The sequence below is a fragment of the Lagopus muta genome, chromosome 1 (genome assembly GCF_023343835.1).
Source record: "Lagopus muta isolate bLagMut1 chromosome 1, bLagMut1 primary, whole genome shotgun sequence".
NCBI classification, from domain to species: Eukaryota; Metazoa; Chordata; class Aves; order Galliformes; family Phasianidae; genus Lagopus; species Lagopus muta.
This window is the reverse complement of record NC_064433.1, coordinates 44,736,937-44,750,170: the sequence shown is the minus strand read 5'-3', so window position 1 is coordinate 44,750,170 and position 13,234 is coordinate 44,736,937. Positions and strand designations below refer to the sequence as shown.

Below are 13,234 nucleotides of genomic sequence, written 5' to 3'. Positions count from 1 at the left end.
GAGGGGAACGAGTGTCCTGAGATGAGCTGTGAGCCATGGGGGGAGGCACAGCTGGTGGGGGGGAGGCTGGTGGGCCCAGGTGGCTATCAGCACCTCGGGGGAATATTCTGAATACAGTCACACAGAGCCTCTGTAGCAGATAATCCATGTATTGTTTCCACAGTAAATTAAAGCAGTCTCTTGAAATAGTTTTTAAGGATTGTTTGTTTTGCCCTGCTCTCCCTCTTTGATAACCATTTTAAAATGACCAGCAAGTGTGCATTTGTTGTTAGGAGGATTCTGTGAAGTGAGTGAGGAGCAGATGCTGTGGGATTGATAATGTACGGTTAACATGTAAAATAAGTTTCAAATATCACTATCTGCTTGCTGGTAACAGCAGGGAAAGCAGCTTTTTATTTTTATTTTTTTATTTTTCCCCAAGTGTTGTGGTTTTGAGAAATACGGTCCAGGCCTGAAATGTGAGTGAAAAGTCAGTGCTGCTTGTACCAACACAGCCATTCTTGTTAGTATTGCCAGAGACCAGCAGTTGAAACAGTTCTATTTTGAAGTAACGCTTCTTAATAAGGGAGAAATGTTCATACATCTGTTATCCTTCTCAATAACAAACTTTCTGTTGAAGAAGAAGGCAAAATCTTCCTCGAAACTAAGAATGTAAAATTGAGTATACCTACGTCCAGTAATTTAAAAATGCAGAGGAAAAGCAAAAATGGCTTGAAACATCTGTCACGATGCAGAAAACATAAACTTCTCTGGATTCTGTGAGCTACCTTTTTGCATTTTTTGCATAGTTTCTGGCAATGGAATTATTCTTCCGGTTTAGCGAGTCTTTTCTTTCACCCTTCAGGAAGAGCATGATGTATTTCCTGGCTATTTTTGGCAGTGTTCCTTCAAGATCTTGCAACTGTACATGGTTACTAGTGGATTTGCATGAAATGTATAGCTGTGTCATTGTATTTCCTGCTAGCATTTTCCTTCTGAAAGAGCTGTGGAGGGGGAGTGCCGTGTGACAACAATGCTTTGAGATCTTAATGTTGCTTTCTGTATACCCTGCTTCCTATTTTCCTCCATTTGAGCTGATTTAGAATAGCCCATTGATTTTTCAGAAATGAACATCTCAGTGCAAAATGTAAGACTCGATGGTTGGACTCGATGATCTCTGGAGGTTCCTTCCAACCCCTACGGTTCTGTGATTCTGTGATTCTGTAAGCTTAGTTATCAAGACTAAATTCTGCTCTGATGACCGAGTCCCCAGAGGCCAATTGTGTCTCCATGAAAGCCTTCCTGGAATAGTGAATTTAGTACTGAAATCTGTGTGATTAAGCACTTGGCCTTAATTGGCATTCCTCTTTGATGTACTGAACTTCATTAGGATTTTGAGGCATGCTTTGTAGAAGTAGTGTCACACCAGATAAATGTGGTGTTTACTGACTGGCTGTGTTAGGGAAGTGTTGGTTTTTTTTTTTGTTTGTGTCTTACAACTGTGAAGTTCCTGCTCAGAAACTTTTAAAGGGAAACACTAAATTCTAAAATACTGAAGTGTCTCTATAGCATTTTAGGATATTTTTCAAGCACACTGAGATTTAAACGCATGAAGTACTTTTCAGGTATTGAAGTCGTTCTATTTGCATTTTGGTGTTAAAAAAATAATTCACTTAATAAAATTCAGAAAAAGTGAATATAATTTCCTGATGAGTAGAGGCCTAGTGTATAGATTTTGGATTTCAGCTTCTTTATAGTTACAGCGGATTAGTTTCTGATCTGCAAAAGTCAGGTTCCTTACTCTCCACCACCAGCTCCTTGGTTGCATCCACTTCTCAGCTCTCTTCCATGCTTCCAGCTGGCTTCTGCTCAGGGAGGGATTTGGGCACATCATGTATTCAGGAGCCCTTACCCTCGGGCTGGACACCACTCTGGGATCTCCTTCTCTTTCCAAAATCAGTTGTCCTTGGGCCTGGGAAGTGCTCTATATTGTATTGTCAAGGTAATTATTTCGTAGTGCTAGGGTAGTGCAGTGAAACTGCATGAAGGATAGGAAAGTGAATTTTTAGCTCAAGAAAATGTGTGGGGTATATTGTCTCTTATTTTTTCTTTTTTGCAGGAGTCTTCATGCAAGTCTTTGTCTCCATAGAGTAGTTTTCCAATTGGAGGAGAAATTTTATGTAGCATTGGGTTGATTTTCAGTCATACGGGCTTATAATTTAGTCTGCTATATCACTTGAAATAAAATACATATATTATGAGAAGAAGATACATGATCTGGGACAATACTTGTATCTTCTAAAGCACCCTGGGAGAATTATACCAAGCATTTTTTCTTAAATGAGAATAAACAGGAACTTCTTTGCATTGAAAGAATTTTAACACATTCTTGTGCAAATGGGTTTGAGCTGTGCTGATTTCATCTGTCTTTATGCTGGGACAGATTCTGAAACCCAATGCTGTCTTGTCAGATCCAAAGGACATAAGTTAATTGGAAAACTGCTTTTGTCCGAAACCAAGTCTATAATTCTCATGTGCAGTCCAGTCTTCAAATTGTTTGGAAAGCCTCAGGAAACTAAAACAACTCAGAATCTCCAAGATTGTCATGGAACAGAACTTTTGTCTCCTGAGTGGATTTGGTTTATCTTTCATTCTCTTTTGAAGGGCTCACAGTTAATGGATAGAAAGAAATAGGTGCAGCAAGTTGACCTACATACCACGCATAGTGAAACTTTTAACAGAATTTGAAGAGTAATGATAAAAGCTCTCTAATTTATCCAGTTTTACAAGTACGTAGATGTTGCTTAATTTCTTCATGTTAGCCTTTCGTGAAGACCAGTTTGGGTTAGGTGTGTTGATGTGTATGAGGGGAGCAGTGGTGGCCAAGACAAAGCCAGCTCTGCTGAGATGTGCTTGCTGCTTGCTGGGCAAATCCCACTGCTGCTTCCAAAAAGCCATTGTGTGGCTCCTTATGTCACCGTTTTGTATGGTCTGGCAAATTGTGGCATGTTAATCTTGGCTTACTTCCCATCCATATGCAGTAAAAGAGCCATTTTGAGTGTAAACGTTACCTGTTACAAGCTTAAAGTTAAACTGCGCTGTCATTCATTTCCCACCAAAGAAGCACTCTCTACAGATGGCAAAAATGCTGTAGCTGTGCTGTTTCCTGTTATAAAACAAGGATGTCCTCATCCTTCCTCCCAGTGACGTCGTATCAGGCTGGCGCGTTGGCCTCGCAGGCCATGGGGAAGTGACAAGGCATTGGAAGGAGCGCCGAGGCCATCAGGCACAGAGCCACCTTTTTCAGCCCATTCCTTCTCATGTGGGTATGGGAACCCGAGTGTCACTCCCACAGTCTACAAGGCTTTATTTTTCTTTCTGCTTTTACTCCACGGTTGCTTTTTTCTGGATTTCAGCATTCTTTCTACATGGTTTTTGTTCCTCAAGAAGAAGAAAGCTAACTCTGTGCAGCATTTGTCACCTGATGCTGGCCACGCACCCTGCATTAAGCACAAGCCTCCCTGTCTCCAGTTGCAAACAGTGCTACATATGCTGCAGGTTCCCAACATGTAGTTTCAGAGAGTATCTCAGATAGGAATCAATGAAAGACCCATTTATATGCTCAACAACAGCCTTTTCCTGTGGGTTATTTTCAGCATCGGCTCAGAAAATGTGTTTGTGAAGCTCCTTAGTACGCTGTTATGCGTGGTGATTTTAACAGTAGCAAGGTCTAACGTAATTACATGTGTAAAACAGTAGGGTTTTTTGGCATAAAGTAAATGTTGGGAAACAAAACGGTCAAAATATTAACTTCAGTTTTTATTTAAATGTCAACAGTGATGTATTGTTATGCATAATTGACCCCACATTTATGTTTGCTCCATTGTTTTAATGAACAGACTTAGTGAACTGCTTGCAGCAACCCTCTCTCAATGGCCTAGACAAAATTGAGATTAAGGAATGCAGGTCTGTTTAGATACTGGAATTCAAGAAGTTCCTTTTTAAAAACATTAATTTTACTCAAGTTTTAATTTTCCTTGATATTATTCTCCTTGTGTTTATGTAAAACTATTCCACCCAGTTAAGCAAAAGTAGACCAAGTAAAACCATAAACTCCGGGTGCATCTGAGTAGACGAAAAGAATATTATCAGAACCACCAGTTCAACAGCTCCGGCCTGAGCTGAGGATCCCAGTGATTTCAAATGCAAGTTGATATTTTTATTTTCCCCTCGATCAGATGTTCTGTGTTGATTTTGAGATGAGCTGAAAAGTTGAGGAAAAGTGTCAAAAACCCACTCTTCTTATCTATGCAAAATACTGGAGGAAGAGGGAGCGCAAGTCGGACCTTGCAAACAACTCAGTGATTCTTTGCAGTGAGTGTGTGCTGGTTTCAACCAAGCTACTCCATCCAGTGTTTTTCAGCAGGCTGCTCAGGAAGCCGTGCCAGCTAACGTGTATGCAGAGCAGACAGACATGTGTTTAAGAGTTAAGTCATGCAGTGTTTATTTTAGCTGTAAGTCACTAGTTTTTGAGTACTCTGATATTTAGCTTTCTTTCGTCATCTTGGAAGTATCTGACATGTAAAACTTGCACTCCGGTAGGCTGTGCCTTATTTTTAAATAGAACAAACAACATTTTGAAGAAGGGTGTTACAGCCCTGACTTCAGAGGTAGTAAGCAAAAAAGTCACAAAAATAATGAACAATACAAATGATGGCCTTTGATTTTAGTGGATGAAAAGTAGTTAAACATTGGAATTTCATGGTGGTCCTGGCAAGGTATGGTCAGATTTTTTTAGATTAGTATAGGAATTTAGATTAGATAGGAATTTGTGGTGGAAGTTTTCCCTTTCCTACTTGCTGTGCTTACTTTGAGATTTTGTCACAGTTTTCTAGAAGTCTTTTCAGTGCTTGCTGGACTGGTGTGGTGGTTTCTCTCTCTCTCTCTCTCTTTTTTTTATTTTTTATTTTTATTTTTAAATGTGTCTGGAAAAGTTAAGTATTGTTTTCTTCTCCTGGTGCTGCTGTCCTTTCCCAGTAAGCAGTTCTCACAGGGGTCGTGTTTTGTATGAGTGAAGATGAGGAGCAAGTCTTAACTATAAATGATGCTCTATACTGTTTATTAGCACTTCTATGCCCGGAGCTTTTCTGAAGGCCTTGGCCATTTGTATTCTGGATTTGCAGCTGTCACTATGAACTGGGGGCTTGGCAATGGTGTTCACAATAAGTGGAGGCGAAAAGCTGCACATAATGCGAAGACTTCACACTTTACCCACCTTTGAAGGTGAGAAATAGCTGACATTTTTGGGTGGTGATGGGAAGAACTGATAGAGTGATTCCTTCCCCCATGCAAGCCTCAAGGCAGGGGTTTAAATCCATGCATTTTATTGCTGTGTTTCACTGCCCAGTACTAAGGCTGAAGGCTGGCACACGGCACTGGGGTGGGTAATGCCCTGTTGAACCTTCACAGAGTCCTTTGTTGCACAGCAATCTCTCACAGCAGCTCAGGCAGAGGCAGGGTGCTCTGACTGCATGCTCTGCTGCTTGTGAATGTGCCATGGTGCTGGGCAGATGAATCGAGGTTCTGCGGGTCTCTGAGATGTGGCAGAAGCTGTTTTGGTTCCTCTGTCAAATTGATCACTGAGTCACATCAGACGATGCTTTTCCCTGAGACTTTTAAAACGGAGACCTCTTTTTTATACACAGCTTTTCTGTGGTGATCGTGGAAGCATCTGAAGCATGCGTGTGTGTTTATGCAGAGCTGCACACGGAGCAGGGAATTGTCAACAAACGGTCAGGCAGAGCAGAAACTGAGAAACGCTGTCGGGCCATAGGAGGTTGCCTGTGGCTGGGGATGGCCTCGTGGGCCTCTGGTGACATCGGCACTGGGTACAGATGCCTTGCTTATTTGTTCTTAGAATGAGAATCAGATTGTTTTTTTTTTTCCTTCTTGCAGAGAAAAGAAATAACGACTGTCGTGACCTTAGGAGAATGGCCACACAAATAAACGCTGCTGGCTGTGAGCACTGGGATGGCCTGGTGCCTGCAGATCAGGTGCCTGCCATGCACAGTCAGCTGCTGGTGCCTGGTGGGACAAGCCAGACCCCTGCCCTGAAAATCTAGGAGTGAGCAGGGGCAGATCAGGGGTAAAGGCCAGGATAAAATGGCTGTTCCTTGCATAAAACACTTCCACTTGTGGCTGATGGGTCAGAGGAAGGTGTTTCTGTCTGTGATCATTGAGGAACAATTTGGTAATTGTATCCTTAAAGTTCCCTAGCCAGCCTGGAGAGAACAGACCAGAGTAATTGTAAGTAAGGCAAATAGTCATTGATCTTGTTTGCTTACCATTTAATTTTTATGATGTTTTATATAAGACTGATTTTTTCCTCAGCATTGTCATCTATGAAAGAGCAGATCGCAGGAGTAACTGATGAACCTTAAAGGAGCAATCTGTACAGGTGGCCTGAAAAACCACAGAATTGCAGATTGACAGAATTGTAGGGGCTGGAAAGGGCCTCTTGAGATCATCAAGTCCAACCCCCCTGCAAAGCAGGTTCCCTAAAAAGGTTGCACCCGTCCAGGTGGGTGTTGAACATCTCCAGAGGAGACTCCATAACCTCTCTGAGCGGCCTGTTCCAGTGCTCTGTCACTCTCACTGTGAAGATAAATAAATGAGAGTGAGAAAAGGCAGATTGAGCTGTCTAGCATCAAATCTATAAAACCTGCTAATCTGTTGCCTTTTTGTCCTTCCTATTAGTCCCAGTAATACCAATAACTTATTGAAACCATTGAATTGTCATTGGACAGAATGAGTGGTGTAACTTCAAGCAACCTTGTAAAACGCTTTTGGGATGACGTGTTGCTCTGCCTCTGGCTGCAGAGAAGCACCGTTTTGGGCAGAGAAGGTGAGCTCTAGTAGCTTGTCTGCAAGAAGTCAAGCTGTGCTGAGCGCTTGTAGCCACAGCAGTGCCCATGGCATTTCTAGTGCTGCCCAGCACACTGGAGGGGAAAGACATGAGGCCAGCTTGAGCTCTTCCTATCCATGCACCTGCCATTAACCCAAGAGGTGACAGGTGCAGTAGGAATAACTTAAGATAAGTAAGCGTCCTGGCCTAGGCTGCAGTTCATCCTTGCTTGCTGTTCTGGTGTGCCTGATGAGAAACAAAAAGCATGGAGACATGAAGAGGAGAATGAAGCTGTTCAGTAACAGCTAAGATGGTTGATAGTTACTGTCATCAGAGAATATCAAGTGTAAATGATAAGATTATGGTAGATTGCAGTCCAGAAAACGAAATACAAGCTAAAGTTGTCTTCTTCAGGATAATAATTGCCTTCTAAATGATTTGGGAGCCAGCACAGAAACGTTCATTGTGACTTCAGGCTATAATTTCCTATGCAGGTCCTAAATGAGCACTGCCTGAAAGCAAGGCCTCAGGCTTGTTTGGAACTTCTATCATAATACAAATAAACAGAACAGCCACCGAGCTCTTCCAGACAGAAAAATAAATCCTATCCTGATCAACATAAACATCTGAATCTACAGTTCCAGTCTGTTTAAACAACTTGTTAAAAAAAAGATGCTGGTGATTTAGGTTTTTTGATGTTTTTTGCTTGTACAGGCCTCACTGAATAATGGAATACCTTCAGTTGCAAAGCTGCAAACTGTGAAACTGCCAGATGTGGATTTTTTTACATGAAAGAAAGATATGTGAAGGTGAATGCTTGCAGTTTTAAGTTGCAGTGTTTTGATGTAGGGTTTTTTGGTCACGTTTCAAGCCAGGAAGTACATGATTTACTTTTCAACTGGCAATTCAGGTGGCAATTATGTAGATTTTCAAAGTTTCATCTTGCTGTACATCTGACTAAGACTGTTGTGTTTTGTTTCATTAATGTTTACTGTTGCATTAGGAATGTACAGCACAGTTCATATGCTTCATCCCATAAACTGCTCGATTACAAAAAAAATTAGCATTTATTTGGTTTTAAGTGTCAAAAAAGGCCCGCATCTATATTTAGGTAGGTTGCTCACATGCTATGACAAGATGTTCTTACTCAGTGGGCAGTACAGTGAGCTGGCACTGACGGTGTTTCACATGACTGATAATGCAGAAGTTTCTCTTGGTGGGACAAAGAATCGTGATGAAGAGGGAGCAAAATAGAGATGGGTATTTGGGGGATACTGTGAACTGGTAGTAGAACTGTTTAAAAAATAACCACTAGGCATGCCTGTGCTATGATGTCCAAACCTGCCTACAGGCTACAAGGAATTTCTCTTAGTCCAGAAAAATTTTTAAGGAAACCATATATGCATATAGATTACTAAAGAGGTAAAAATACAGAGAGAGTATGCTGTATATACAGAGTTATTTTACAGCTCTTCTGATAAAGCAATGTTTATGATGAGAGATTGAGGAGAAGCATGTGTTCTCCCACACGTGTCTGCTAAAGGCCAGGCCACACAGGGACACTGCCACAGCTTTTTAGTAGAGGACAAAGCCACAGAGTGTATGTGCCCACATTCACAGTATTGCATTCCATCTCTGAACGTGCAGCTTGTTTGATTCCAGAAATTGTCTATTGTGCCTTTCAACCATTTGTCATCTGCTCATCCTCTGTGGTTTTGTTTTACAAAAAAAAAAAATATAATAATAATAACAATAACACAAAACAAATCCAAAAGATAAATTTATCAGGTGGAAGAACTTGAGATATGCATTGGACTGTGAGCTGAAGAAATACAGTATGAAGATGAACAGGAGTTGCGCTGAGGTGCTTTGGCTCTTAGGGAGATGCAGTAAGAAAGATTTAGTGGATCAGTTTCTCTCAGCAATCACAGTTTCCTTTACAGGAATAGCAGGTGCATGTGCACCATGAATTCAAAAAAGGAATTAATGTGATTCACAGGAAGAAAAAAGAACACATGCTGAATGGCTTTAATCTGCAGACTTACTAAACATCCTAAATCATCTGTAGTTAATTATTAAAAACTTCTAGTTTTTTACTAAAACTTTCTATTAAATAAGTAGCTTAATCTTGCATTTACAAAATTATTCACCCAACATAAGTCAAGTATTTAGTCCTCATGATGAGGATCAAATGATGACCGGGTTGTGATTGATCCTAGTTATAGGAAATTAAAGCATCAGTTAAAATAAATACAAAGGGTAGGAAAAAAAGGCAAGAAGATGTCTATTGACTAAGGTAAATATTAATGAATAGGAGGCTAAAAATTGAATTCCATTGTGGTAAGAGATAAAGTGCTGAATACACTTTCAAGTTGAAAAGATAATTCCAGACTAAATCTAGATTAAGTGCTAGATGTGAAAAGTAAAACTAGGTAATTATATAGTAAAGAAAGAAATAACAGCAATTATTTCTTTTGCAGGTTTAGAATCAAGCAGGAGGATAGATCTGCTTTTGGAATCTTGCAGGTTAAATAAAGATGAATATGATCTGCAAAATGAAAGGATTGGAGATGGCATCTACTAAAACTAAATGCTTTCAAGCTCATGGGTCATGGGACTGTGAATTAGAGTAGACAAGGAATTTTCTGAAATGCTGAAGCTAACAACTGGAAATTATAGAGCCCTGATAGTGCAGCTGCAGAGGGAGCTCCACAGCAAAGCCTCTGTTTTTGCCCTCCTGGAGTCTGCAGGAGCCATTCCTGGCATCCTCTGCACCAGGGCTCTCTGGTGACCACTCACTGTTGCATGAAGTTGGTCATTTTCAAGCTGAAACACCTGATTGTATCCTGGGGTTGTCTCACATTCTTGTCTGGACTTAGTGATGATCTTTCAGGCTCTTCTTCCCCTTCCCCAGTTCTGAATATGGGAGACAATAAGTACTTGGGTGTTTCCCTAGTCTTTCCTGTCTTGTTTCAATAGAGCCGAGTTATTTTAGTCTTTTCTGTGTCTTCGTGGCTGACCAAGGTCTGTCCACAGGCCAGCTTATCTTGTCTTCATCTCTAAATATCTGTCCATTTGCAATCAGCTTTTGTTTTTTAGACTGCCTTGAGCATTGGCTCATCAACACCTTGCAGTGGCTGCCAGAGCATTCTCGCACAGCTCTGTCCTTTACTTCAGCAGCCACCTCCCATGGGATCCACACTGACATGTTTTCTTTTAGGTAGCTGTCGTGTTTGGAGGATGGCCCTCCATCTCTGCTTGTTAGTGACTCAAAGTTAGGAAAATAACAGTAAGTCTCAGCCATGCGTATGGTGTCCCAGGACATCTATGGGAAGAAATGGGTAGCTGTGAGAAATGATAGCTGCACAAAAGCATATGTGTTGGTCAGTATACTAACATTTGGGATGGCTGGAACAGCCTTGGAGATAGGGTTTCTGGATTTGCTTTATGTTTTGCAGAACAGCTGATTGCTTTTATTTCATATTACAACAAGCTTGTGGTATTCCAGCATCTTTTTGTAAGCTTTGAACACTGATTTCATGAGTTTCAACAGTGCTTAATTGTGATTTGCAATTTTTTGATATTCTTAAGGATTAAAAATAGGAGCCCAGGAGTTTGATGTGCTAAACATGACTTTGTGAAAGCTTCAGGTTCTACTTTCTCTAGCCATTTTAGTTGCTTCTTTAGTTTTTCCTACGCCCTCTTATTTTCTTCTAGAAATGCATTTCTCTGTTAAAGTTGTCAAGGCTAGTTAGAGGAAGAAGGTTGTGTGCCTGTCTCATGGAATTTCTGTGTTGAAAATACAGCTGAAGTTAATGAAAAGAGACCTCTATAATCTTTGTAAAGCAGCAGAACATGCTTATATTTTATAGCTTTGACAGCTACCCGGAAGGTAGCTCTCAGAAATGGGAGTCTGGAATCAAAAATTCTTTTCTTTTTTTTTTTTTTAAGAATTATTGGTCCATCCCAGATGCACGTGTATAGCTAGTTTATGCAGTGATAAATAACCTTGTACACATAAATGCATCTAAAATTCCAGACAGAAAGCTCCAATCTGAGTACTGCATCTGCTTGAGTCCCATTGTTTTGAGAGGGGGAGGCAAAACAACTATGTTGGCTCCTTGTCCTTCTGGCACATGGTACAAACATTACACCATAGATGGTTGTAGCAAAAAGAGAATACTTATCAAATCTGCTGTGAAGTAAACTCTGAAGGACAAAAATAACATAAATACTCCAAAGTTCCCATGGCATTTGGCTGCTGTTAGTGAGCACTGCACAAATACCAACATAAATAAAACATTGCAGAGTTGGGGGTCCTCTGTGGAAAATGCTGCCACTGTCATCAGTGTTTTCAGATGATGTGCTACTGCACTCAGTGCTTCTGATACCAAGCACATTAGTTGTTGTGGGGTAAAGCAGAAGGCTCTCCCTCAATAAAACGTGGTATTTTTATCAACTGTCTATACTTTAATTTTAGATCCTTAGAAGAGCACCATGATCATCCTGGCATGGGAATAGGAGATCTTCAGTCGGATGAGGAAGATATCATGAACAGTTCTGATGAAGATGACGACACCAATTCTGATTCCAGCAAAGGGGAGCCTGATTCTCAAGATCAGGTATCTTTTCATCTTCATCTTCCGCAGCTGCTCCCCACTCCCGTGCTGTTTTCTGAGAACCTGTTGAGGTATTTTCAAGTAAAGCATTGAGTTGACATAAGTGGATATATTCAACTTCTCCATTTTTATTGTTTCGTGTGCTGTTTACAAAACTTTGATTTGCGTACATTATCCTAATGTTAAGAGACCTAGCTTATACATATGCTCTTGGAAAGTGTGTTGCTCAGCACGTTTGTCTTTCACTGAGCTGCAGTGCTGCCTACCGTGCCTCTAATAATTACATTCACAGGTGTATATTTACAGATCTTCAACTTTAAAACGATCAGGACTGTAAATACATTTTAAGGAGGTTATCTACTCATAGATCCTTGAGTGCATCATGTCTCCCATGCACTGAATGTAAAATTGTTTTGTTTGTCAGCGTTGGCAAAGCCCAAAGAATGGAGCAAGATGAAGATTGGAAGGTCCAAAGACCTCCTTCTGGATAATCTCTTAGAAGTTGCAGTTTTGTGTAGGTGGTCCTTTATCAGAAGGTTGGCCATGTAATGAAGGCTTCTGTCTCTGCAGGCAGCTTTCTCTTCTGTGGTCATCAAAGGAGAGAGCCATAGTTGTCAACTTTCTGCTAACTTCTGCGAATGGCTGATCAGAATGATTGCCTCTCTTTTAATCTTATTTCTCAGTTTGTTGCATTTTTAGAAGTTCTTTTTTGTAGTCCTGGAAGTTCTGACATCAGCAGGCGTGTAGAATATTTACAGATACATAGTAAGTATAGATAGTAAGTACCCATATACAGATATAGATATATACAGATATACTTCCTCTTCTCAGCAGCAGTCCTGGCAGCTTTGGTGGTGCTTCATCTCCTTGCAAGTGAAGCGTTGTTTCCTACAGTGGTAGACTTTTATTTGGCTCCTTTTTGGGAAGGAAAAAAAAAAAAAAAAAGGATTATTGAAGTGAGATATTTTAATGCTGAAAAAGAAGATTTGATTAAGTAGTATCAGGTCTGAATTTCACTTTACAAGACTTGCTGATCTGTGCACCCCTAGAAATGCTCTCAACCTTCCGTGACAGAGTTTTTTAGAAGAATGTTCCTGTTAGGAGGCTTCTCAGACAGGTTTCATGGACGTGCACAGCCACCAAGTAATTCAGAGCTCACTGTGAAGCATCTGCTGGTCAGCTCACGCCAGCCGGCTTGTGGCACGTGCAGCCAGCAGCTGGGGATTAGCAGCAAGCCGCTCCTTGCTTCCAACTTCCTCACAGCTCTGGCAGCTGCATGAGAGAAATGAAGCAATCCCTGCCTTGGCCTTCAGCTGGTTCTGTTTTTGTTTGTCCCTACCACAAGCATCTGGGTGTTTTGATGTTTTTTGCCTGTTAGAGAAGTCACAAGGCTCCCTTCCAATAGCGCGGCTGAGAGGGAGCCCAGTTCTGATCTTCCTAACTTACACCCCTCTAGGCTCAGAGGATCTTCTGGCTGAACATATGCCAAGTGGTCTTTTCAGTGCCAGCTGGTACATGAAATGGCTTCCAAAGGGAGCTGAAAGTGGACTGTGATGTTACATGTTGTAGTTGTTTAGCATTAGCATCTTGTTCTCAAAATACTAATTTTCATCTAATTTGCAACTGCCAGAAGCACAGCAATACCTTGCTTTGCATAATGGAAGTGTTTGTGAATTCAGTCTTGCTGTGAATGTATCAGCTGTGCTGTCTGAAATGTCACTGAGGCTTGAGG

The 13,234-nt window shown here is 41.0% G+C and overlaps 1 protein-coding gene across 2 annotated transcripts in view; it reads left to right on the top strand.

Moving 5' to 3' along the window:
- The window catches only part of FGD6 (FYVE, RhoGEF and PH domain containing 6), a 67,813-nt gene that overhangs the window by 14,301 nt on the left and 40,278 nt on the right, over positions 1 to 13,234 (top strand). For both annotated transcript variants that reach the window (XM_048943800.1, XM_048943809.1), the window contains exon 3: positions 11,364 to 11,505. In XM_048943800.1, coding sequence (XP_048799757.1) covers positions 11,364 to 11,505 — 142 coding nt within the window. The remainder of the gene's footprint in view (positions 1 to 11,363; positions 11,506 to 13,234) is intronic.